At 43.2% G+C, this 27,728-nt stretch overlaps 1 protein-coding gene across 5 annotated transcripts in view; it reads left to right on the top strand.

Moving 5' to 3' along the window:
• RAPGEF5 (Rap guanine nucleotide exchange factor 5) overlaps positions 1-27,728 on the top strand; it is a 487,242-nt gene that overhangs the window by 208,740 nt on the left and 250,774 nt on the right. For 2 of the 5 annotated variants that reach the window (XM_074379607.1, XM_074379606.1), the window contains exon 1: positions 4,453-4,710. The exons of 1 other annotated variant lie outside the window; for it this stretch is intronic. In XM_074379607.1, coding sequence (XP_074235708.1) covers positions 4,468-4,710 — 243 coding nt within the window. In that variant the 5' untranslated portion in view covers positions 4,453-4,467. Of the gene's footprint in view, positions 1-4,452; positions 4,711-24,011; positions 24,338-27,728 lie in introns of those variants that run through there. 2 more of the 5 variants (XM_003935110.4, XM_010345669.3) reach the window with 2 other exon arrangements.

The raw sequence follows: 27,728 nt of genomic DNA, 5'->3' as shown, positions 1-27,728 counted from the left end.
AGGCTGGGTGTGGTGGCTCACGCCTGTAATCCCAGCACTTTGGAAGGCTAAGGTGGGCAGATCACTTGAGGTTAGGAGTTTAAGACCAGCCTGGCCAACATGGTGAAAACTACTCTCTACTAAAAATACAATAATTAGCCAGGCATGATGGCAGGCACCAGTAATCCCAGTTACTCAATAGGCTGAGGTGGGAGAATTGCTTGAACCTGAAAGATGGAAGTTGCAGTGAGCTGAGATCACACCACTGTACTCCAGCCTGGGTAACAGAGTGAGACTCCATCTCAAAAAAACAAAAATAAAAACAAACCCAAAACCATTGTATGCTTGTATTTCACATAAACAAGTTGTAGTTGCAAACAATACTTTTTAAGGAAAAGTTTTTGGAGAAAAACTAAAAATTCTGCAAACTGGGGAAAGACCATAGTTAACCGAATTTCAGAATAGTTCGGACATGCCGATTAAAACCTCACTGCTTTTGCTTCTGCAGCCTCTCCTTTGCCAGCCTGCATTACTGTGAGTCAGTTACACTTAAAAGGGAAATCTCTTTTGAAAAGCAAACTCTCCCAAGAGATTAACATCTATTAGGAGTCAACTACATGTCTTTTCAGAGTTGATTCCAACTGCCTCTTTATTCCCACTTCCCAGACGCAAATGTCTAATGCACAGAGCTGAACCTTGTCTTCTAATATTATTCAATCAACAAATATTTATTGAGCACTTAACACATGCATGCACTATTCTGGTCTCTTGGGATATGTTAGTGAACAAACGGATAAGAATCCCTGTCCTCTAGAAGCTTATAGTCTAGCAACTTAAAGGCACTTACTATTCAGATATTAATGGCATTAAATATGTTTATTTCTAAAGAAAATCTGGTCCATTACAGTATTCTGATAGAGTGCTGGTTTCTTTTTCTTTCTTTCTCTCTTTTTTTTTTTTTTTTTTTTTTTTTTTCTGGAGAGGGAATTTTGCTCTGTCTCCCTGGTTGGAGTGCAGTGGCACAATCTCAGCCTACTGCAACCTCTGCTTCCTGAGTTCAAGCGATTCTCCCACTTAAGCCTCTTGAGTAGCTGGTACTACAGGCATGTGCCATCACACCTGGCTAATTTTTGTATTTTTAGTAGATACGGGGTTTCGCCATGTTGACCAGGCTGGTCTCAAACTCCTAACCTCAAATGATCCACCGGCTTCAGCCTCCCAAAGTGCTGGGATTACAAGCAAGAGCCACTGCACCCAGCCTAAAGTGCTATAGGGCTGGTTTCTAACTACAGACTTTCCATGACCACATGGGCTGGCAAATAATCTGAGTAAGGAATATGGAAAGGAAGTATTCTTATAAACTCAGTATGTGCTTTGAATGCTTCTGTCATTTGGGCCCTACCTCAAACGACACAGCTGAGAGCCTGATAGATGTTATGGGATAGTTACCCTTAAGCAAATGATCTTTCTGTAGTGGGGCACAGGTTTAAGGTTAAATCAGATTTAGAGAAGTACCTCCTTCATAGCAGCTAACTCCAAAGAAATCTTTCCTTCACCTCCTTACTCTCAGCATTATACTAACTATTCATTGCTTGTGAATTTCTGACATATATGTCATTTTTCTGTACAGAGCTCAGTAATGATAGAGAAACAAAGGGTTCTAGATGAAAATAAGGCAGAATGATGAGGGAGAGGAAGGGATGACAGAAGAGTTTAGTGGCTTATATCTTAAGAAGTGTCAGGAAGCACAAAACTGCAACGTTTCATTGTCTTTCCTGTTGCTTCCCAATCTAGCCCGATCCTTTTGAAAAATAAGGCAGCCTTGAAATTTTCAGGAGACTGTTTGCAATTCAAGGGAACCAAAACTCTCGAAGTATTAGGGGATGGGGGAGTAGAGTGGCTTATGATTTCCTTTAGAAAATGTCTTAAAGTACAGATAGAAATGAATTCAGTACATGCCTTTTAAAAAGCAAATGTGAAAAGTGTTGAGCTCATATATTTATAGCTTTAAGTTCACAAAACTCTGGCTAGTAAATTAGGGCTTTATGTGTTTTTGTAATTAGAATTGTTATTTTGATATAATTGTAGATTCTGTGTATTTTTTAATTTGCAAATTCAGTCTATTCTATGGGTATTTAGCACTTCCCTCTTGCCCATCGTTTATTTATTTGTTTTGGGGAGACAGGGTCTCAATGTGTTGCCCAAGCCTTCTCAGTAGCTGAGACTACAGGCACAAGGCACCACAGCTGGCCAATTTTTTTTCTTACAGTTTTTGTAGAGATGGGGTTGCACCGGGTTGCCCAGGATGGTCTCAAACTCCTGGGCTCAAATGATCCACCCAACTAGGCCTCCAGAAGTGCTAGGACTATAGGCATGAGACTGCCATCATTTAAATTGTAAAAAAATTGCTGTTCGTTAGGCCTAACTATCTTGAGGAATTATAATTTTCTTGGTTTTATTTAAATAAAAAAAAGACATTTGACATTTAGTGACTTTGAACGTGGGTGGGAAGATGACAAATAGTTGAATAAACATCATTAGGAGCCGTCAAAGAGATTGAGTTAAACTCTGGAATGTGTCTTGGGTATGGGAGCAGGAATGAGGAGGAAGATTTCTTAGTAGAGCAACTGCTGAGCAGAAAGCCCTTTCCTGACTTGCTGAAGTGCTTAAAAAGTGCTTCTATTCTGCAGTACGATTAAAAAGATTGCCCTTGCTCAAGGTAAAAAAGAAACAAACAAAAAAAAACCAAAAAAACCCCAGATACCTAATTAGGATTAACAAAGTAGGGACCTCTGTGTGAAAATCTTCATTATTGTAACCGTTTACCCTAAAAATTACATTTTAAAAATGAAATTTATGATGCTTCATGCTTTCCTCATTGATGAAGACTTTTCCTGTCATGGAACTTCTTGCTTTAATCTTGATGGGCACTTTAATTTAATTAATGTACAATCTCTTTAGCTATACACGAGAACTATAGCCCTTCCTAGATTGAATTTCAGAGAGGTTTTCTTCACCTTTGTTAATTAAAAATTGGGAAGATTGCTTCCCTGTCCTCAACACTGAGATGTGTGTGCATAGAAGTCATATTCATAAAGAGATAAAAAGACAGAGAGTTGGCCTGAGTTATCTTATTCAGACAAGCTTAACGCGTGTGTGTGCTTTTTGTTGGGGGAGGGAATTGTTCAGATAAAAAATCAGCCAGGAGTGGAACTACAAGATCTCCATTCCATGCATAAGTTTGGAAAATTGAGTTTAAGGAGATATTGAGGGCATGCAAAAAGGGTGAATTATGGATCATCAAGGCCCCCTCTTTAATTAGCAGCATTGCCAAGGGCCTTGGTCTGGATCTCTAGGGACAAAATCAGGGACAGTTGTGTCCACAGTGAAGCCTTGTGCTCAGTCCCTTGGCACCTTCCTCTGCAGAGACTCAGCCCTCTGGTCCAATAAATAAATCTGCTCCATCATACTCTGCAGTAGATCATCCCCCTTTTATATTTACTGCTTCCCCTTCTCAAGGCACTGCCCTATGTATAAATCAGCAATGCCCTAACATTTCTGGATGGTAGGAGAACAGATAGTACTAATTTGAATGGTATATTAGGTACGCCACAAAAACTTCCTGGATCTCCATTAGGAGCCTGACATTAACATCATTAAAATTCAAATATTACTATAAATGTGCATGCAAATCACTATAGTCTACCATTTATTACATACTCTCATACTGGAAAAGCCTCAGATATCAAAAGACAAAGATCTTTTTTTAACAATATAGAAAAGATGCATGAAAAGCATAAATCTTCATGAGAGCTGAGATTAAAATCTTTGGTCAGGAAAGGATTTACAATATTCTGCGAAAATAATAATTGGTTGAAGTTGAATACTCTTTCCTTGAGTGTGATACAAAGTCATTGCTTGAACTCCCTTTATTTGGTAAATCATCCCACCATGCAACCCTTGAAGGCTCACAGAGCCTAAGGGCTGGGAAGGCTTATGAACCAAACATACCTTCCCTATAGAGCACATGGTGTGGGAGTGAAAGAGGCCACTGCAGAATGTTCCCCACATAGGTCAGTCTAACACCAGGGACATAATGGAACTGATTCAGCAGTTGTCCAAGGACAAACACTCGTGGCTGTCCTTGTTGTCCTTTTGGAGATAGGTCCACCTGAATCTACATCTTCTGAGAAACCCCAAGCCTTGTCTGCCTTCACTGAGAACCCAATATAGACAATGCATAGTTGGAAATGGCTGGCCGCAAATAAGATTGTAGAGCTATATTGGTGGGGTGGGGTGGTTAGTTGAGAATATGCAGAATGCTTTTCAGAAATATTGCCTTCTAACTAGGCTTGATAACAGAGTTTATTAAGAATTCAGTGTCTCTATTGATGGATGTAATTGTGATTCATGTATGGCAGCAGGCTTTTTGTTTTTTTTTTTTGGAAGCAGAGTCTTGCTCTGTCACCCAGGCTGGAGTATAGCGGCATGATCTCAGCTCACTGCAACCTCTACCTCCCAGGCTCAAGCTATCCTCCAACCCCAGCCTCCCAATTAGCTGGGACTACAGGTGCTTGCCACCATGGCTGGCTAATTCTGTTTTTTTTCTTTACAGAGATAAGGGTCTTGCCATGTTGCCAGGCTGGTCTCAAACTCCTGAGCTCAAGCAGTCCACCCTCCTCAGCCTTGCAAAGGCGTGAGCCACTGTACCCAGCCAAGCTTTCTTTAAAGGTCTGTATTTTCTCTGGGAGTTTACTGTGTAATAGGTATTATGAAAAACTCACACAGCAGAGGTCCTACGCCTTCTGAGAGAAGAATCTACTATCCTTTCCCCCTAAAAGCTTTGAGGGGTAATCAGAAACAATGAATGAGATGCACACAAGCATCACAGATGAATCTTAAAAACATGATGCTGAGCAAAAATAGTTTGCCGAGAAAAGGAATGGACTGAAATGAGATTTACTGTACAATATAATTTATATACATTAAAAACACATACAACTAACAACCACATTTTATAAGAATACATGCATATCAAGCACTGCAGAGTAACATTGCCTAAGCAGGGAAGTGAGGGAAGCTAGACGGGAAGAGGTTGAATGAAATAAAGTAAAATAAGCAAGCACTGGCCAGGCATGGTGGCTCACGCTGTAATCCCAGCACTTTGGGAGGCTGAAGCTGGCAGATCATGAAGTCAGGAGATCGAGACCAGCCTGGCTAACACAGTGAAACCCCATCTCTACTAAAAATGCAAAAAATTATCTGTGCATGGTGGCATGTGCCTGTAATCCCAGCTACTCAGGAGGCTGAGTCAAGAGAATTACTTGAACTGGGGAGGCAGAGGTTGTAGTTAGTGGAAATTGCACTCCAGCCTGGGCAACAGAGCAAGACTGTCTTAAAAAAGCAACAACAACAAAAAAACAAGCATTGCTCCCCATCATATTGTACCATGGACTGAGGAATATAATTTATTTACCTCTGTACACCCAAGGGTCAAAGGTAAAAGAATAAAAGAAACTTTGTAATTCCTGTGGTAGTAGTGAGGAGAGATCCCTTTGCATGGAGAGGAGAAAATGAACCAATTTAGGTTATGCTTCCTCCTCCATCCTACTCTCTCCCAGGCTTCCCAGTGAAGTCTGGAGAGGGGGCCATACCCTGTGACAAGGTCAGCAAAGTTCTTTTATAGAGGACCATGTATGAAATATTCTAGGCTGTGCAGGCCAGACGGTCCCTGTAGCAACTACTCAACTCTGAACTGTAGCGTGAAAGCAGCTAGAGACAAACTATAAATAAAACTTCATTAAAAAACCAAAAAAAAACAAAAAAATGGCTGGGCATGGTGGCTCATGCCTGAAATCCCAGCACTTTGGGAGATGGAGGCAGGCAGATCACGAGGTCAGGAGTTCAAGACAAGCCTGGCCAACATGGTGAAACCCAGTCTCTACTGATAATACAAAAATCACCTGGGTGCGCTGGGGTGTACCTGTAATCCCAGCTACTGGAGAGGCTGAGGCAGGAGAATCGCTTGAACCCAGGAGGCGGAGGTTGCAGTGAGCTAAGACTGCCCCACTGTTGGACCCTGGGTGATAGAGCAAGACTCCATTTCAAAAGACACACACACACACAAGCAGTAGGCTGAATTTGGCCTGTGAACTGCAATTTGCTGACCCTGGCCTCAGGAACTGGCTTCCCAGAGCAGAGCCTCTCAGATGATTCTGTCACTCAAAAAAAAATATGACACATGAGAACAAATGCAAAGGCATGAGCTTATTTACATTCAGAGAAAACAAGCCCAAGGTCCACAGAGACTTCCATGGTAATAGAACTCAGACACTCCGAACATTCACTGCTGGGTAAATAACCCATGGGCAGAGTTCACATTGTTTTTCATTTGATCCAGTGGAGAGCATGTTCATAAGCAAATTCATTGCTCAGGAGCTTTTCAGAGTTTGTAGTGAGTGGCATGAATTCACATTCCCAGTCTCCCAGTAGAACTGTGGAAAGGGCTCCCTCCCTGCCTTTCTCAGACATCTTGGTTAAGTCGTGCGAGGTTCCTTCCAAGAACCCCCGTGCTGGACAGGAGGCTGCCCAGGCAATAACTAAACCCATGCCTGCCACTTACATTATAGGAACTTAAGACAAAAGTATAAAGCCCTCAAAACGATAATTGCTAGATGAATAGGCCAATCAAGCCCTGTAGGTTCAAGTACAGTGATCATCAGTGTGATTTTCAGACAACAATAGGAAAAGGTAAGCACATCAAGTGCCTGGGCTGCTTTCTCCTCTGCCCTAGTCGGTTCGCTTCTAGTTGCTAATTGTTGTCTCTAGAGGTGCCTGCTCCCCATCTTGTCCAGCAAGCATCTCAGCCTCCCTCTCATTACTGAATCCCTGGCTATTTCCCAGCAGAGGGACAGCTTCCTCTGGCAGAGAAAGGACAGCCTGTGCCCAGATTCAACTGACATCTTAATTCAGTCCTGTAACAATGCCCTTATCTAAGATGATCCATTTGTTCCAAGTTAGATTTCCCAAGGCACCCCTCCCGTGCATTTTACTCAGGTCTGTACTGCCACAGCTTCTATGCTCCACTCTCCTGACAAGAGGCTGTAAGGCAGAAAAGGACCCTTTTAAAGCCTGTATAAATTAGTGTCAGTCATAAATTTACCCACCAAATTGCCCAAGAGTCCTCAGGTTAAGAGAGAGGTGAAGAGAATCATTAGCTAGGCACGCATGTCTGTTGGGGCCCATCAAGATCTCAGCTCCAGGTTCTGTACATCTTGATGATGACAGGGAGGGAGTTCTTCAAGCAGACTTCGGGAAAAAAAATTAGCAAAGTCTTCATGGACCTATTATTCCCATGTAAGGTTGTAAATCCAGAATATTGAGAGATTGAAACTTGCTCACAAATGAAATACATTTTGTTAATTTCCCTGTAAGTCATAGGAAATTGTTCTCGGTAGGGTTAACTTTACCTGATTTGAAAGTTTGCTGTTAGTTGAAAGTGCTGAAATGTTAATCTGACTGCATATGTTCCTACAAATAAATGTTACCTCAATAATTCAAAACGATGCTAAAAATGTTCATCTTTGCTCACCCATATGAAGCTTTGGCTACCAGATAATGACTACAACATTTGCATCTTCTGCATTTGCTGGGATGAAAGGAAAGACTAACATAATTACTGAGTTTCTCTCTCTCTCTCTCTCTCTATCTTCCTTTCTCTCTCTCTCTCTCATGGTCAAGCACCGCTGTCATTTTCTCAGTTCTGCAGCTCTGCCTTCTCTTCTTGTAGCAGTTCCAATATCTGGATGCTCCAACCTAAACCCTTTCAATCTTTGTAAATCTGCATTTCACTAAGGAAAAACAAGTGTTCCTCCTCCTTTCCAGGCACAAAGGTGATAGTGGGCTCAGGAGAGAAACAAAAACACAGAATTTCTTCCAGTTCCGGTGAACACTCTGGGCATTTTATTTAAAGGGGTAATCAACTGACCTTTAATTAGTAACAATATAAATGGCTAACGCTGAGTGCTTACTATGTGTCAGGTGCTGTGCTAAACACTGTATTTCGTCCTCACAGCGGCGCAGTGCAAGAGATTGTAATTGAGTGACTTTTTAGTGGGAAAACGGAAGTATAGAAGAGTTATGGCACTTGCCCAGGACACACAGCTAACAGAAGGGGTGGAATTTGAAATCAGGAAACCTGGCCTCTACTTTCAGCCCCTATAGTATAGCAGCAAAAGAAACAGAGGAGAGTACCCTCCACAGTCTGGCCGCTTTTGGTATGTAACTTCTTAAGGGAGACCAATCCTCATTATCCAATGTAAGATTTACTCAGTGCAAATTTAAAATGCCTGGTAGATTAATCTGGCAGTCAACATGTTATCACCTGCCTCCCCTGAGCCTGCAATCAGTCCCTGTCTGTATATAAACTCAGGTGGTTATTAGCTGAGGAAGGTTAAGAATATATGTGATTCATGTATGTAACTATTAAAAATATTACCATAATGCCCTTTTCCTATCTTTAATCTTGTCTAAAATGTTATCATTAGGGGCAATTTGATGTCTGCCACCTAATTTCTTAGAATAGGGTTTTCTTTGTTCTGATTACATGTGCATGTTGCATAAATACATAGTTTAATAGAGACTGGATAGGTTTTTGACTTTTTTTTTTAAGAGAAATGTTTGTGCCTGGTCTGATAAAAAAGATGCCACTCACCTCTTCATCAATGAGATGCTTTTTGGGACTATTTTTCCTGGCATCTTTTGGGAGTAATGATGCATGTATGAAATGGCTTGGCTGAGTAGGAGTTGTAGAACTGCTTTTGGAACAGTGCAAAACTAACTGTCCTAAGTATGGTCCAAACTGAAAACCTGGGCTCAGTGGCATTTTTCTTTAATGGAGGATCATCCAAAGACAAACTCACACACATCAACAAAACCCTGGAACAACAACAGTGGTGAGACCCAACCTCTCTTTAGAGCTCTCAGAGGATCAGATGCTGTGCTGAGTAATTGACACGTGTTAAGTGGCTCCTGTAGATTTGGTATTCTATTGTATCCCCTCAACAGATGAGAAAACTGAGGAACAGAGAGGCAAATGACGCAGCTAGAGCCAAGATTTAAATGATTCCATTCACCTTTTAGTCCTCGGAATCACCATGATGCCCAGTCAAGTGACACAACCTCAGCTGCTGCAGGGGCCTGGCAGGCAGTTTAAATGAGTGAGGTCAGCTGGTGCAAGACAATGGGGAGTGGTGGGGCTATAGCAAATGGAGAGTCTAACCTAATGAAGGAGAAGCTGCTACTCACATCTGCCAGGCAAGCAGGCCCGGCACAGCCAGATCTTTTGATTATCCACAGCAGCCAAAAATCTAGAGTTCAATGAGAAACCTCCCAATTTTTAAATGTTGGCATGTGATTTTATAAAATCCTTCTGCATGCCAACAGTACATACCTGCAGTTCAGGCTGAGCCCGTGGGCTGCTGTTTTCCACCTCTGCTACTCTGGCTCCCACCACACAGAGCCTCGGCTACAATGTACTTGTTCTTAAATGTTAACCTTCTCTATGGAAGTGTTCCTGGGTTCTGAGCTCTGCTTCTTAATTCAGCTTTATGAGAACATGCTGTTGAAGCCTGGAGGAGTGGGTGAACTTGCCGGGATCAGTGCCCCATACTGCACTTCACATGCTCAAGTGCCAATTGCCTCTTCAAGTTCTTTTGCACTCTCCCCACTGGGACTTATATCTTCTTTGCCCAAGTTCTCATGATGCCATGAACTGCAGCTGGTTGTATTACATCTCGCTCTTACCTAGCACATTTCTGCTTTCTCCCTAATAGAGTCTATTTCTCCCTATTACAGTCTAGAGGCTTATTACAGTCAGCCTCTTGGGGACAGACCCAAAGTCTTATAAATTACCCCGTTTTTTCTGCCTTCCTCCAAGGCTGGGCTCATTTCTTAACAGGTTCACCTTAAATATTTATTGAATTAAATATAAAAAGCCTGGGCAACATGGTGAAACCCCATCTCTACTAAAATACAAAAAATTATCTGGGCGTGGCAGCGTGTTCCTGTAGTCCCAGCCATTTGGGAGGCTAAGGCAGGAGAATTGCTTGAACCCAGGAGTCAGAGGTTGCAGTGAGTCGAGATCGCACCACTGCACTCCAGCCTGGGTGACAGAGCAAGATTCTGTCTCAAAAAAAAAAAAAAAAAAAAAAAAATGCAGCATAGGTAAAGCTTGTTTTTGTATTATTGTGAGATAGGAGACAAGTTCAGTTGCTTTAATAAAGACCTAAAAATTCAGTGACTTGCCTCTGCAAACCTCAGTTTTCTCATCTGTTAAATATTAATTATTTAATACCCAAGTACAAGAATCACTTAATCAATGCGGATTGCTTAGCACAGCACCTGATGCATAAGAGGCACTCAGTAGAGGTTAGTTCTTGCTGTTATTGTAACTTTCACAGATCACACATGGGGTTTCATAGATAGAGCCAAGAGTCATTAAACACTAGGAGTCTTATTGCAGGTGGTCCTCACATCATGGATTGGGGTCTTGAGGAACTCATAAAAGTTTTCTTTCAACTTAAGACAACAGCTAGAGTTCTGAATATGTTTTTACTGTCAACTATAATTGTTTATTTGGACCTCATTAATACACATTTTCTTTCATCACAGAAATATGTATGAATCTAAATATGCATGAATCTAAATCTAAATGCATAAATGAATGTGCTAATTACTCTCTGTTATGGATGAATTGTATCCCCCAAATTTATATATTGAACTCTTAATCCCCAGTACCTCTGAATGTGACTGTTTGGAGATAGAGCCTTTAAGGAGGCAATTAAGGTTAAATGAAGTCATATGAGTGGGCCCCAGCCAATCTGATAGCTGTCTATATAAGAAGAGGAAATTTGGACATACATAGAGACACCAGGGAAAGGGTCATGCCAGGAGATAGTGAGATGGTGGTCATTGGCAAGCCAAGGGGATTGACTTCCGGAGAAATCAAACCTGCTGATACCTTCATCTGTACTTCTAACATCCAGAACTATGAGAAAATAAATTTCTATTGCTTAAGTCACCCCATCTGTAATATTTTGTTATGTAGGGAAGAAAAAAAATCCTTTTATTTCTACCCCTCTAAGCTCTCAGATGTATCCCCTGTAACAAAAGACAAAATAACAGAGAAAAACATTTATAATATATATTTATGTTTTATAAAAGAGGAGCCCTCAAAAGGAAATGAAGGCCCCCCAAAAGCAGTTAGAGTTGAATGCTTATATACTGAATTGGACAAAGAGTAGTAAATTATAAAGAGGTGATAAGACAAAGGGTTAAATAATCGTAGAGAAATCACTAGGAAGATAACAGTTAGTTTTACAAGGTTTGTTTGTGCCGATTTCTCTCCGTTTTAACTTTCGGCCCTTGAGGATAAGAATGTTACTTTCCTTCTGGTACAGGGAGGACAGTTTCCACGTGGGAGTTTTATCTCCTCCTTCCAGGAAGAAAAACGGGAGGGCCAGATAGCCCTTCTTGTATACGCTGGTTTTTAAAGTGTCTTTAGCTTTATAATCCTGATGCCCAAGGGGCATATTGTGGCCTGGCACATTCTGCTTTCCTTCACAAACGGTTATACTTTTCTTCCTTTGGATCTTAGCCTCTTTTCAGTCATGAAAATTCAGGAAATTGGAAGTGGGTATCTGCCAGAAGTGAATGAGGAAAAATATACTTTGGAGGAAGAGCATGTTTCTTCCTGCCTCAACTCTGTCTCCCAGCCTGATACCTAGGCGTTTTCTGAGGAAGACCTGTGTGGTAGATCTGGTCAGTGTCCTGTCCATTTCCCCTTGGGGCCCCATCTCTGTCACACATGCCAGCCAGACTTTAAACTGCCAGCATCGCATGTCTGCATGCGGAAGGATTCTTTCTGCTGGCTGAAACCTGCTCTACCAGTGCTCAGGGCAGGCTGGACGTACCAGAGAATTGATGCCCAATGATAGATGGGCATAGAATATAAACACCTCAGCTCCCCCGTCCTTCAGTGAGGAAGCTCTGATAACCCTACACTGGCTTCCAGTTTTCTCTAGCAGGGTTAAGCTTCATTACCCAAGTTGTAGCTTTCTTTTTTTTTTTTTTTTGAGATGGAGTGTCACTCTGTCACCCAGGCTGGAGTGCAGTGGCACAATCTCAGCTCGCTGCAAGCTCCACCTCCTGGGTTCAAGTAATTCTCCTGCCTCAGCTTCCTAAGTAGCTGGGATTACAGGTACGTGCCACCATGCCTGGCTAACTTTTTGTATTTTTAGTAGAGGCAGGGTTTCACTGTGGTGGCCAGGCTGGTTTCACCTCCTGACCTTGGCCTCCGCCTCACCCGCCTTGGCCTCCCAAAGTGCTGGGATTACAAGTGTGAGCCACTGCACCCGGCCTCCAAGCTGTAGCTTTCTTTATAATGAGCCTTTTATTGGCTTCCCTCTCTAATCGTGTTGAAGTTGTCCACTCTTCTATGTGTTTTTAGGAGCACTTCCCAAGTAAACTACTAGCTTTCAAATTCTTATTTCAGGGTGTGAAAATGCTGGAGGAGCTAGAACTAAGAAACCTGCTTTCTGGCTACCAATATGTGTACATGAAGCTTCCATTTTCAAGATACTACTCTTGGCTGGGTGCAGTGGCTCATGCCTGTAATCCCAGAACTTTGGGAGGCCAAGGAGGGTGAATCACTTGAGCTCAGAAGTTCGAGACCAACCTGGGCAATACAGCAAAACCCCGCCTCTACTAAAAATACAAAAAAATAGCACGCCGGTGGTCCCAGCTATTCAGAAGGCTGAATAGGAGGACTGCACGAGCCAGGGGTCAAGGTGGGGTGCAGAGGTTGTAGGGTTATAGTGAGCCATGATTGTGCCACTGCATTCTAGCCTGGGTGACAGAGTGAGACCTTATCTCAAAAAAAAAAAAAGAGAAAGAAAAAAATGTAGCTCTTGCTCCTGCTGTTTCTAATTTAATGAGCTGATACGCTGCACTGAGTTCCTTCTGTAGTAAGTAGTCCATCCTCTGGTGAACTCTTGTAGCCTCTACCTGCAGGGAAGGGTGCTCTGACAGTCCTGTTCTTTGCCTCATGTAAATAGCTCTGCCTCAAATCCACCACTCTGCATTTCTTCTTCTATAAACATGAGAGCCTAATCCCTTCAATGCCTATTGACTTTCATTAGTGCGTACTCTTGCATCATATCTGTATTTTGGGAAAATGTGTTTTTATCAGTGTTGTATGATTTTAATGGTTGTCTTGCGGCTGAGGCATACATTTCTTATGGAGCTGCTGCAATAACTTTTGTGAAATTTGGTTTGTCCAGGGGTTGATTCTGTCATTAGACTATGACTGACGACGCTTCTTAGGAATGATACAAGCTGTCCTGTGTGTACAGTAAAGCTCAGGCTAAGCATCACTCCCTTTTGTTCTCCTTTGAGTTTGACAGAGTGAATGTCAGAGGTTTAGGTCTTCTCGGATACCACTCAGAACAATGCTACAGACACTCCAAGTTACATAACTTTTAGCATTCTGGGCTACCTTAACCGTCTGCAAACTATTTACACCCAAGCCCTGGAGTTTTGGAATGAGGACAGCTCTGGGTTAAGCATCACGAGAAGTGCATGACTAACCTGACTGTGCATTTAACCTCCTCAGAGATTTTGCCAGCAAGATCACTCATCTTTCCCTCTCCTGGAAAGGTTTTGTCACAGAAACTGTCTCTGTTGTGTCTTTTGTGAATCTCTTATATTAGTGTGTAAATCCTAAGAAGTATTGCCGGCTTAGGGGATTTATAGGAAGCATTCAGGGCTCCACTATCTTAGGTTTTAATCAGTAGTTAGTGCTCCATGGTCTTCAGCATAGGGATAAAGGCCAGACCACAATTAAAGGGCTGTGGCGGATGTACTCCATGTATCTCAGCCAACCTATTTGCCTTCTGCTCATTTACCAGTAAAATGGAAATAAAAGTGCATGTTACTCTATTATTCTCTGTCTAATAATTTAGAAAAGCCTGTGCATTGATTAAAATATTATATGGACAGAAGATTTCAAATAGGCCCTGGGTAAATCTAACTCCTGTAAATCCAGCTATTACATTTGAATGGGCTTCCATTGAAGCAGGCCATTCTGTAAAAAGATGAGGGTCTTAATCCTGCCTGTCGTTGAAACATGTTCAGAAGTAGGATAATTTCACCTAGCAACCTGTTGGGGTATTACTTTCGACCTGATGCAAAAGGAGTCAGCAGTGAATGGTGAAGCACAGAATTCCTTGTTCAGTTTTCTAGAGTTTGTTTCCCCAAATTTAAAAGTGCTTATTTGTTTTTGTTTTATGTTAATGTCAAATGAGTTTGTTGAGACTGAGGAGCTTCGATATGATCTTACTATTCTTGACAAAAAGCATGGAACACCAGGACTGCATTGGACAGCTTGTGGAGAGCAAGCATCGCCTTCTCCTGAATCCTTTCTTTCATCTCCTTTGTCCCATGTCATCATCTTCTGGGATTTTGCCTCAATAGGTCTCAGCTCTGCCTTTCCTTTCCATTCCTGCTTTGACTATTTTGTATCTTGGGTTGTTTCACTGCCTGTCACTGTGATGCCTCCAAGTTGTCCTGATCTTAGTTCTTAATATTTCAGGCAACTCTGCCTCCTGTTTCATGGTGTTCTATAAATATTGGTTATTTGATTACAGGGCATGATCTATGATTAAACCAGAAAGAAAAAAAAAGAATATTAAATATTAATATCTTCCTTAAGGCAAAATCAGCATCATATTTAGTTTGATTCTATAGATATCTAATGTGGACCAACAGTGAGATTTTTAACCACATAAGGCTCATTTCAGGAAGCTGTCACAATTGTCCAGGGAAAATAAAGAATTAGTCTTTTTGCTTTCTTTTTTTTTTTTTTTTTTGAGATGGAGTCTCACTCTGTTGCCCAGGCTCGAGTACAGTGGCATGATCTCGGCTCACTGCAACCTCCACCTCCCAAGTTCAAGGGATTCTCCTGCCTCAGCCTCCCGAGTAGCTGGGACTACAGGCACCTGCCACCACACCTGGCTAATTTTTGTACTTTTTTAGTAGAGATAGGGTTTCACCATATTGGCCAGGTTGGTCTCGAACTCCTGATCTCAGGTGATCCACCTACTTTGGCCTACCAAAGGGCTGGGATTACAGGCATGAGCCACTATGCCCGGCCAAGAATTAGTCATTTTTTAGGCAATAATCACAAAGTAGTTTTCCAGCAAGGCAGTTTCATTTATTTAGAACACTGAGTAGGTATTCAAGCCTATTAATATGCAAACTCAAAGGCAGAAAGGCTAGAAAAGCAACATCTCTGCCCTCTTGTTAGGGTCTGAAATTTTATGAGGATTACCTGTTGCCATGGCAGAAAATTCTAACAAATGCATACCCATCAGTAACTATAAGGAGCTGTGAATTCTCTAGTAAAGCTCCAGAAGACAGCCACAAAATGCTGCCATCCCATCTGTTTCTCTCCTCACGGAGGATCTGTGCTGCCTTAGGAAGACAAATGCAAAATTCAAACAAAAAATAAAGTTTTCCTCCCGCAAATGCTTAATTTTGGTATTTTCTCCTCTCCCATTTTACCTCTCACATGTGATCCTGTGCTGATGGTCTCTTCTTCAGAGTGTTTTTAAGATTTGAGCATAGACAGACGTATTGGAATTCCATTAGAATTGTCCCTTCCCTCTAATCCCTCCCAAAATCGCCTTGCCAGAAGATATTGGTCCACCTCACAAACCATATTCTGATAGTTAACAGGGTTAACCATCACAGGCATTCACAGGCATCATTTACGTTAGCCTTCATAACCACCTGAAGGTTGGGTTTTATTATCTCTATTTTACAGATAAGGAAATAGGCTCGGCCGGGCGCGGTGGCTCAAGCCTGTAATCCCAGCACTTTGGGAGGCTGAGGCGGGTGGATCACGAGGTCGAGAGATCGAGAACATCCTGGTCAACATGGTGAAACCCCGTCTCTACTAAAAATACAAAAAATTAGCTGGGCATGGTGGCACGTGCCTGTAATCCCAGCTACTCAGGAGGCTGAGGCAGGAGAATTGCCTGAACCCAGGAGGTGGAGGTTGCGGTGAGCCGAGATCGCGCCATTGCACTCCAGCCTGGGTAACAAGAGCGAAACTCCGTCTCAAAAAAAAAAAAAAAAAAAAAAAAAAAAAGGAAACAGGCTCAGTGTTAGGCTAAAGTCACAGAGCTAATAAATCATAAATGTAAGACTTGAGTCAGGGTTTTCAACTCTGTGTTCAATGTCTGTTCTACTTCCCTACAACTGGATTTAGAGTATGAGGGATGAAAAAGTTATACTTTGATAGTTGGCATTAAAGAAGGTACTTCAAGAATAACCCATCCAAAGATTTGGAGTTTTCCTAGAGTGGGGAATATGTGGGAAAAGAAAGTTGGTGAAAAATCATATCTGGACCACAGTTTCGTCATCAGGTTATGCAGCTTCCCTGGGACTCACTGGGAATTAAATAACTACACTACCAGCAACGTGGAGACAAGCAAGTGCACCAGCTACAGTTTACAAGCCACCTCGTGGATTAGAGTCTTTGCACATATTTTATTTAATCTTCTCAACAACCGGGTTGCATAGGTGTTAGAAGAGAAGGTAGAGGCTCAGACCAAGACCCTGAAAGGGTTTTGAGCAAGTCCAGAATCCTCAGATCACTGTCTGAGAATCCCTGCCCCTTAACCATTTCATTATGTACTAGGGCCAGTGAAATAACTGAATCCGTTTATTAGAAAGGACATTACAGATCATTTAGTCCAATCCTCCATCTGATGAAACAAAATCCCACCAAATCCTGCCTAAGCTCCCATTTTGCAGGGACAGAGACCACTCCACGTTCAAAAAGGACTTTAAATGGATAGAAAAACCCTTATTATGTTGAGAAGAAACTTTTTTTCTCTGTAGTTTCTTACTTGGGTCTTAACTCTGCATAGAATGAGTCCAGTTCTTTTTCAACATATTCAAAATATTTGACAACAACTCCCTTGTCATTCTTGAGTGCTGTCATCTTCTCTAAGCTAAAGGCTTCTTTATGTTTAAAAACTTGGGACACCTTCTGCTGCTCTCAGTGTACTTTGGCCCAGATTTGTATCTCCTGATCAAGATCTTCAGAAGCCAATCTGAGCTCATATAAAGTTGCTAATACCCTCTAAGACAGGTTTGCTCACAGATAATTCTGTATTTAGCTTGGATGAATGCGACAAATGCTTAACATTCACAAACAGAGGAGAAGCATATTCTTTAAGGTTTCTAATTTCTGTGTGGGCCTGACTTTGAATCCTTGTTTCCTTTTCCACTCTTTTCTGTCCTATTTTCCTGGTCCAGGCTCTGATTTACCCAGGGCATCATTTCATTTTCCCCTTCCTTTTCAATCCTATAAAAATGGTAGTGCTATCTGTGCAGAGCTTTAAAGTTTGCGAACAGTTTTACAAACACCACTTTGTTTAATCAGAATGCACTGATACAAATAGCAAAAGAAAGCACAGAAGAGGTTTCCATGAACTTGATCTTATGGATTACCATTTTAATACTTCATGCCTGGGATCCTGTAACCTGCTTTGCTGGCTTTCAGCCTCTCCCTATTCTAAAGCACTTTACATACTGATGCTAAAATCATTTTCATTCCCTGCTGATCTGAACATGCCACCATCTGGTGTCCATTTATAGCCTCCCATCACCCATGGGATAATGTACTTTCCTACAACCTTAGAGACTGTGCATCTGCGGAGACCTCTGTCTTGCTTTCCTTAATTTAGGATTGCAGCATTTAGCTAATCATAATTTTGTTCATTCATTTGTTTATCCATCCAGCATTCATTCATGCATGCATTTATTTGCTTATAATCTACTATATGGTAGCCCACTGTATTAGATGCTAGAGGAAAATACAAAGAGGAATAATTTCTGCCCTCAAAGGGTTTATAATCTCGCATAGGTCAGATAAGCAAATCTGACTTAATTCAAATGCAGAGATAGACTATGGTAACAGAGGTGGAATCACAATTTTAGGTAAACACTGGAGTTTACCAAGGGAGGATTAATCCCAAATGGAAAGAACAGAGATGGCTTCTAGGAGGAGATACTGTTTGACCTGTGTAAGGATAAGTAGATTTCCACAAGGAAAGAAGGGACAAGATTGTCTTCGCTTTCTTGCTGTCTGTTGGTTAAGGTAGTTCTCTTTCACGCTTTTCCTCTGTCATCTTGGGCATTCAACCATATCGATTTTTTTTTTTTCAAAAATGTCCCACGTACTAAAGGGCCTGGTGAATTTGCACAATTGACTTTAAAAAAATTTCTAGGATAGTGGCAGTGAATAGCATATGAAATGGCATGAACAGACAGACTTTGTTTCAAGATTATTAATGAATGAATATCAGATGAACTTATAGGGAGGATCTCCTGTCTGACACCCATCCCTGTCAGCCACTGGCTCTAGCTGGAGCCACAAAGGCAAATATGAAGAAGGTTTATCATTCCCAAGGGGGATATATGCATGATGCATAGTGCGTGATGTGCTACAAAAATAATAGCAAATGTCACACAGGTTTGTCATGAACAGTCAGATAGCAGATAGTTACATTTGTGATTCTTGAAAACGGAAATAAAATGAATAAGGCTTAACATTTTTAGGTTGGAAACATGTTTCCTTATTTTGCTACATTTCTCTCAATTGCATATTCATTCCATAAGAAAACATAAAAATAGAGTTAGTATCAAGTACTCAAGACGTTCTGTCTGGCATTCTCAGCAGAGGCAGCACGGGGAGACTTGGGTTTCTCCTGCAAGGATCTGCCTTTTGCTCTCTTAAAATCAAATGAGAGAAGCCACTAAAATTAAATGAGAGAAGCCATAAGAGTCAGTGCCCCAAATTCCATACAGCTGGGGATGGAAGTCACCTGCAGCATGTTCTTCAAGCTTAGCAAGAGACAGTTTCCGTGCTACTTCTCTCCCCTGAACACCCTGCTCTAGCTCCGCTGTTTACCATCGTGATTTTCAACACTGGCACCTCTCTCTCTCTCCAGTGCTTTCTCTTCAGTTCTAGCTCACCTCCTCCTCTTGCTGGTGGTAGTTTCATCTGAGTACCCTTTGCTTTAGTTGGTATAACTGCTATATAAAACGAAACCCTCAAAACCAGCTTCCCCAAACTCTGACTTCTCTAAATCTGGAGCTGTTTTTAAATTTTTATTTTTAAAAATAGGTAATATATTCCTATGTTCTAAAAAGGAACAAAATGTAAAAAATAATACAAGAAAAATCTCCCGCCTTTCCTTTCCTCATGTGCCCAATTCCAGCAACTTGAAAAAGTTTCTGGTATTTCTTCATGTATGTACAAAAATGGATATAAATTTCTATCCTTTTCATTCACAAGGGAGTATGTTCTTCACATTTTTAAAACCATGCATCTTGGTCATCTTTGGTTATGTAACAAATACCTCTAGACTCAGTGGCATCAAATACTTGATTACCTCTCACAGTTTGGTAGGTCGATGGGGCTTAGCTTTGTAGTTCTTTCTGGAGCTTCTTATGGATGGTTGCAGTCAGACATCACTAGCACAGGAGTCATCTGAAGGCTCAACTGGACTGTGTCCAAAGTGGCTCCCAAATGGCCAGCAATTCATCTTGGTTGTTTACTGGGAGCTCAGCTGCCAGACCAACTCTCCAGGGCTTCCATGTGGCTTGGGCTTCTCCCTGCAAGGAGGCTGGGTTCTGAGTAGGCACATCCCAAGGCCAAGCAATCCAAGACTACAGGAAGTGAGAGCTGCCAGGCCAACCAAGGGCTATTTACAGAACAGGTGAAGTCACCTCTATTTACTCTTTTGGCCAGAGCATTCACAAGTTAGGCGCCTACATTGTCTGGGGTACATATCCAAGGTTCGTCATCTTGTGCCAGGAAAATTTAGGACACACACGAGGAGTTTAGGAGTGGAGGTTTAATAGGCAGAAGAGAAAGAAAAACATCTCTCTCTGTAGAGAGAAGGGGGTCTAATGAGTGGAAAACACTGGCTGATGGTGGATGTGCTAGATTTTATAGTCTGGCTTGGGGGGGGGGGCGGTATCTGATTTACCTAGGCTCGCAGATTGGTTCGATCAGGTGTGACATTTACATAGCACATAGGGAAGGTTGGTTGCCTCATCCTAATCTTATTATGCAAATGAATTCTCCCCTTGGCTGCACCATCTTGTCTGCTCCTGACTGTACACATGGCTAGCAGAGAAGGGAAGATGGAGCCACCATCTTGAACATGTCTAGACCCCAGTTCCTGCTGGCATTCACTTGTGCAAGCTGCCAGCTTGCTTGTCCATTTCTGCAGCTCGACTTTACAGGCTGTTCTTTGTTAGACAATGATTTGGGACTGCTTTTCATTAAAACGGAGGAAAACCTTATGGAGGACTCGCATACCCTTGCTATTTACCTAGGTGATTTCTTCTTAACTCCTATATCACAAAGTCTGCTCAAATTCAAAGGGATGGAGAGAAAAACTCCATCTCTTTATGTGGGGAGTAGCAAGATCACATTGCAGAAGAGCTTGGGGGATAGGAGATGCTGAAGTGTCCATCTTAGGACAATACAATCTGTGACACCATCGGAAGTATTTTTCTACTGCTCCTATTCCTGAGGAGCCTTCTTTTGAACTGTCTAACATCTAACCCCTTATTTCTGTTTCCATTTTCACAACTAATTCAGGCCTTAATCACTTTGTAGCTAGTTCATGGTCAGAGCGATCTTCCTGTTCTCCAATTTCCCTATCCTGCAAATAGCCCTTAAAATTTGTGTTTTCTTACCATGGGTCTTTACACACACTTTGACTTTGATGAGCTCATTCTCTTAAGTAAAATTCAGCTCTGGTACCCCACCCTCTAGGAAACATTGCAAATGGCTGGCAAGTGGTCCCATTGACTTGTGTGATTTTGGCACAAATATGATCTACATATTAAAAAAAATTTATTGTTGGTAAATCATAGTTGTACATATTTATGGGGTTTATGTGATGTTTTGATACAGGCATATAATATACAAAAAGCAAATCGGGGTAATTGGGCTATCCATCACCTAAAGCATTTATTATTTCTTTGTGTTAGGAACATTTCAATTCCACTCCTTTAGTTATTTTAAAATATACAGTAAATTATTGTTAACTATAGTCACCCTATTGTGCTAGATAGATCTCATTCATTCTAACACTAGATCTTATTCATCCTAATGTATTTTTATATGATTTACATTTTTATAAGCTTTCAATACTGCAAAATTAGATTTTGTGTAGAAATCCAGCTTAAGCTCTGTTTGAAAACTTAGTTTTCATATATGAAATAATTCAATTATTCAACTCATGTGTTCTAGATGCTGAACAAAAGAGAAAAGAAGCCCTGTCCTTATGGCATATACATTTTAGTTGTAGGAAGGCAGAACATAGGCAGAGTAAATAAGCAAAATATGTAGAATAAGGATGGTGGCAGGTTCTGTGGGGCGCTGAGAAGCGTATGAGGAAAGGAATAGATGGGAAAGACTGCAACTTCAAATCACATGATCATGGAAGGCCTCACTGAAATGGTGACATTTGAATTTAAAAACCAAAGACACTGAGAGAAATGTGGATTTCTAGGCACTGTCTAATATGGTAGCCACTAGCCATATGCTGCTATCTAAATTTATTTGAATTAAAATTAAAGAAAGTTAAAAATTCAGTTCCTCAGTCATGGTAGCCAGGTTTCAAGTGCTCAGGAGTCACGTGTGGCCAGTGGCTGCAAAACAGATACAGAACATGCACATCATTGCAGAACGTTCTGTTGGACAGCATTGCAGAAGAATCTTATTCCAGGCAGAGGGCACAGCGAGTGTAAAGGTTGCTTGATTTGAGCTAAACAGTGACATGCCTCCTCTGTTTATGCATCCTACTAATACCTGTTGTTGCCTGTTTTTATCCTGAGGCTAAATGGCATTTGTCATTTATCACCTTAACTTAAACCAGTTCTCTAAAGGCCCTCCTTAGGCTTTAAACACTAGGTCTGTCCCGTAGAATCTATGGAATGAAGTCTAAACTCCTTGGCCTTGCATTGAGCAACTGTGTGAAGGGGCGTGAAGACCAGGAACTTGGACCAGGAGATGGAACATGTGTTCTATTTTGGAGCAGAGTAGGTTTATGGTATGATTCAGTGGTGTCTTCGGGGGTGATAGGGCACAAGCACCCACTAATCTGAGTGTCTTGAAGGGCTTCTAGTGGGCCAGGTGTTCACCCTTTAGTCATATGTCATGGGGAAGGTAGAAGTATGGGGTTGAGTGGCACTCTGGGGCTCAAGACAATGACTAATTACCAACTAGAGCTGAAATATTTTAACACTGTAAAAACTGATCGGGTCTGACATGGTAACATACAAGTGCAGTTTCAGCCTTGGATAAATACATGGGATAGGTACTTGGAAACTGTAATGGACTAAGGAGTCCTATTATAGAGTCCTTTCCAGTTCACACACACAGCTTCAGGCGGCAGGATTGCAGGCCTGCAGTGTGTACCAGCACCCTTTCTGGTATTTTCTCTTACTTCTTTATTATGTCATCTTTCCCTTCACTAGCAAGACATATTTTCAGTGCCCAGTGAGTTCTGTGTGATACTACCTTGGTGTTTTTTCATGTTTTTCTTCCTTACTTGAAGGACACCCACCCTCCTTTCTGCCTGGTTTTATCTTCCCTACTCATCCTTAAGGTGCAGTTTAATCTTCCTTCCTTTCTTGGATTTAGCTTTGCCCATCCCAGGCCAGAGCATTTTTCTCTCCTGTGGCCTGCAGTGGTCTTACCCACACTTACTTGGCAATTAGGAAGAGTACAAGTGCATTATCTTTGTTTTTTTCTGGATGTTTATCTACTCCTATGTTAAATCTTACCTTCCTTATGGGCAAAGGTTATAGTTTGTTCTTCCTTTTTTGTTACATGGCATGTTTTTATACATATTTGCCAAGCACCTACCATGTGAGTGGCTGAGGGCACAACCGTAAAACAGCTCGGGGCCCTGACTGCCTGATTCTTACTTGTCATTTTAAAAATATATGATAAGCTTACTCAGCTCTTCTAAGTCTTACACAAAGATGAGGATCGCAGTGCCCCACTGATGAGAAGTCAAAGCCCTGGCTGGCCCTTGTTGAAGACAGATTGAGCTGGGATGTGACGATTCACCCTCCCTGGCGTTGAAGGCACTGGTGGAATAGTTTCACTCTCAGTAATCCAGAATTCCTGCCTCCTGGAAGGGTGTAAACAATGATTCACACCACGGCAGGCCTTTGCAGTTCACCAAGCACATTCATCACAGCAGCGGGCTTTCTGGGAAGTTCAGGTTCTGACATGCTAACAGAGATTCACCTTCGGGTCACCAGACTTGCAGCTACTCTGCTCAACACCTATCAAAACCAACACAAGTTTTCTCCCCGCGTCCTTTAAGGACGCGTGCGTGTGCCAAGAAGAGTCAGCGCAAAGCAATTCTGCCTCGTGGTGTTTGCCTTGTAGCGTGCCTGTTTTGAAGTTCCTTGGCCAAAACAGTTCCTAGGAGTAAAGAATACGATGAGGGGCCAGGCTGTGCAAAAGGCACGGGAGGGCGGACGACTTCCCAACACACTTGAAGTCCAAGTCAACCCCTAGCTGTTCGGAAAAGTGAAGTGAAGCAGGACTTTTCAACTTAAGGGGCAGGGGACAGGGGGAGGGGCAGAAGAGCAGGCTTGGTGGAGATTCTTGGGATTCCGCACCTGTGGATGGAGCCGGCGCCCAAGGCGCCCTCTTCCTCCCGGATCCCCAGTGGGAGATCCGAGGGGGCCAGGTCCTAGGCAGAGCGCGCCGGCGAGAGGGCAGGCGGGGCGGGGCCGGCGCACCTGGGCGGGGAGGGGAGGGGAAGAGCGAGGAGGGGAGGCGCGCGGGGCTGAGCCTCGCGGGGGCCGCGGCGCGCGCCAATGGGCAGCGGCTGGCAGCACGCCCCGCGCCGGAGCCGCAGTCGCGCCCTCTCGCTTCCTGGCGAAGGCGCGGACTACGCGCGGAGGCGAGCGCAGTGGAGAGGAGCCCCGGGCGCCGCAGCGCCGTCAGGGCATGAGGATGGCCGTGGGCTCCGTCAAGATGCAGCCGCCGTGCGAGAGCCCGGCCCTGGCCACCGCGGCGGCAGTGGTGGCGGTGGACGGCGCCCTGCGCCGCAGCCCCAGCGCCCGGGAGCCCGAGCGCGAGCAGCCGCCGGCATCGCTGCGGCCGCGGCTGAGGGACCTGCCCGCGCTGCTGCGGAGCGGGCTCACGCTGCGGAGGAAGCGGAGCGCCGCCGGGGGACGGGTGAGTGGCCCGATCCTGGCCAAGTGGGCACGGGCGGCGCGCACGTGGAGCCCGCGCCCACCCCGCAGGCCGCTGCGGGGGACGCCTGGAAGTTGGGGAGGTGGCGGAAGGGACGCCCTTCTGCCGGACCCGGCTGAAGAGGGGCCCGGGACGGCGGGGTTTTGAGGTGCCACCTTTGAGCTACGGTTACCCCCCCTCCCCGCGCAAGCTGTACCTGACTTAACCCCAGGGCTCCCGGATTCAGGCTGCGGGACGTCGGCGGAAGAAGAGCTGTTTGCCTCTTCTTGGAGGGGAAGCTGCAGGTGTCTAGCATCCAACAGCCAGCCAGCCCTGTCGCAGCCGCCAGCTTCAGGCCCTGCGAGCGGCAGCCCAGCTTGCAGGATGCATGAGATGTGTGTGCTTGTTTTGGAGGTCCCGTTGCAAGCCTTGGGCATCAGGACTGGTTTTGGTGGCCTCCACCTTTGAGGGGGAGACCCGGGAGTCAGAAGCTCTTGGGTGAGCTTCCAGTTTCTGGGTTCCAGTGTCTCCAGCACTTAATACTCCTGGACACCCTCTTGAGCAGGAGGGTGCACACCTCCAAGAACCTTAAATATTGACTTTCTGATAGTGTGTTCAGATACGATTTCCTGGTGAAGGAGTGTCCCTCATTGGGTTCTAAGTGCATCTAATGACCTGAGGAGGTCAGACATGTTTTGTATTTTTAAGAGTGGCAGGAAAGGTCTGCTGATTGTCTCCTGGGATCTTTAGGAAGCCACCTAGGAGGCTTTGCCAGGGCCTCAGGACACAGAGCTGACTTACTCAGATTTCCCCGCTTACCAGGGCTTGATGGCACCTCTAGTGGGTTCTACATCTTCAAAAAATTTATTATTAAGTGGTCTTTAATGAGAATTCGCAACAGTGTACTTTTCTTTCCCGTTTGGCTGTAATTTTTGAAATGCAGTCTTGTCTGTCTTAGAAGACCTTACTGGGAGACTTCTAGCTCTTTCAGAGATAGGTTTGTGTAAACTTGAGAGCGAGGGAGAGCCGCTTATTTTGATACGTCCTCCTTTACGGTAGGGAAGGGTCAGAAGTGATGTAGGTCTTCAGCTTCTCCAGGCTACATTCCTCTTTTCCTAGACATTTTCCATCTCAGATGGAAAATGGTTCATCCCAGGTCCGTCTCAGAAGATTTTCTGAGGATTTTCTGGGTGTGATGGGACATTCTTAAAAGTCGGTGACCCAGAGAGTTTAGGAATTGCCCACAGTGACCTTAACATGTGGCATGTAGGATTGTCTGCAAAGTAAGTGAGGAAATGTGTCCCAAGATGTGGTGGTGAAATAAACAAGAACCGGAGTTAAAGACTTTGCAGGAATCTAGGGAAAAGTAGGTCAAATTGTGTTCCTATTATCCTTGACAGTTACTTTTTCATGGCACAGAATACTGAAGACATGAGGGCCGGCAGGCAATCTGTGACAAGAATTGCTGAGGGTTTCTGTATAAATAGATCTATAGTATTCATTTGTGTTTAAACTCATGTTTCTTGCTGCCTGGGATGATGTTATATACCTTGTCAAATACCTATTTTTATTTTTAATTACTCTGAATGTGGTTACCTCAAATAATGTATGTTTTATTGACCTTTTTCAATTCTAATACTGTATTACTTCTTTTTGGAACTTTCCAAACACATTTCATAAGTGCATGACCAGTTTTTATTGGAGAAAGATTGATTGTCAGTTTTTCCAATGTTGAAAACCCATACTTTTAGACTATTTATTTCCCTTTTCTGCTGCCTAGGAACCACTTTTGTGATTTTGGAATCTTCCCCAGGAAGAGGATAGGAAGGGGGTTGAAAGGAGGAGAAAAACAAGTGAAATATGTACTTGTCTTAGGCAGCTCGGACCGTCGTAGCAAAGTAGCATAGACTGGGTGGCTTAAACAACAGAAATTTATTTTCTCAAAGTTCAGGAGGCTGGAAGCCTGAGATCAATGTGTAGGCTGATTTAGTTTCTGGTGAGGGCTGTCTTCCTGGCCTGCAGATGACCACTTTCTCGTATATCCTTGCATGGTTTTCCCTTGGGCTCCCTCTTCTCGTAAGGCCACTAATCCCATCATGAGGGCCCCACCTTCATGACCTAGTCTAACCCTAAATAATTATCAAAAGCCTCATCTCCAAATAATATCACATTGGGGATTAGGGCTTCAACATAAGAATTTTGTAGGGTGAATAAACATAACACTTCATAACACAAGGAGTCTAAAAGAAAGAGAGATACAGGTAGAATATGTATCAGACTGGTTCGTTGGTGACTTTTTAGCATCTGAGATTGTCTGGTTAACCACCTTGGATTGGGTAGTGATGCTAATGCAGACAAATCATGGCTTGGTTCTTTTTGTAGACCAGCTTTGTGTCTCATGGGCCATACCTTTACACTGGAGCTGTGTGACTTCAGGGGTAAGTTAACAGAAATCCATTACCATGAGTAAAGACGCAGCTTTGTGCATTGCCTAAGTTGGTTGAGTTTTCAACTCCTGTATTGACCAAGATCTGATTTAGGCATATGTGTGGTCCTTGTTCATGCTGCCTTGGGCTCCCACCTGGACAATCTGACATCAACTGACATTAACAAAGCTCTTTGTGGGTTGTGTTGCTCAACCCAGGTGCATTGTAGGTTTGTTGTTGTTGTTGTTGTTGTTGTTGTTGTTGTTTTGAGGCCGGGTTTTGCTCTGTCACCTAGGCCAGAGTTCAATGGTGCGATCACAGCTCACTGTATCCTTGACCTTCTGGGCTGAAGCAGTCTTCCTACCTCAGCCTCCTGAGTGGCTGGGATATAGACACCCACCACCATGCCTAGCTATTTTGTTTTCCCTATTTCTTTTAGAGACTGGGGGTTTCACTATGTTGTAGGCTATAACTTAACTAGGAAAAAATCAACCTGTCATTTGAGTTCCTTGGTTCCTCAGTTCAGTCACTTCTAGCTGTGTTCAGCATGCATACTGGTTAAGACTCTTTGCACCTCTTTAGGACAAATGAGAGAAAGACTTAAGTTGTGCATTGTGGGAGGGCCCAAGTTGTGCATTGCATTAGGGGCCCTCCTACGATGCAAGGTAATGCACAACTTGAGTTCCTGACAAAACCCTTTAATTTTTATTTTATTTATTTTTTTTTTGAGACAGAGTTTCACTCTTGTTACCCAGGCTAGAGTGCAATGGTGCGATCTCGGCTCACCGCAACCTCCGCCTCCTGGGCTCAGGCAATTCTCCTGCCTCAGCCTCCTGAGTAGCTGGGATTACAGGCACGCGCCACCATGCCCAGCTAATTTTTTGTATTTTTAGTAGAGACGGGGTTTCACCATGTTGACCAGGATGGTCTCGATCTCTTCACCTCGTGATCCACCCACCTTGGCCTCC

Source organism: Saimiri boliviensis, chromosome 10 (genome assembly GCF_048565385.1).
Source record: "Saimiri boliviensis isolate mSaiBol1 chromosome 10, mSaiBol1.pri, whole genome shotgun sequence".
Taxonomy (NCBI): Eukaryota; Metazoa; Chordata; class Mammalia; order Primates; family Cebidae; genus Saimiri; species Saimiri boliviensis.
Note: the sequence above shows the minus strand (reverse complement) of the source record. Positions and strands in the feature narration are given on the sequence as shown.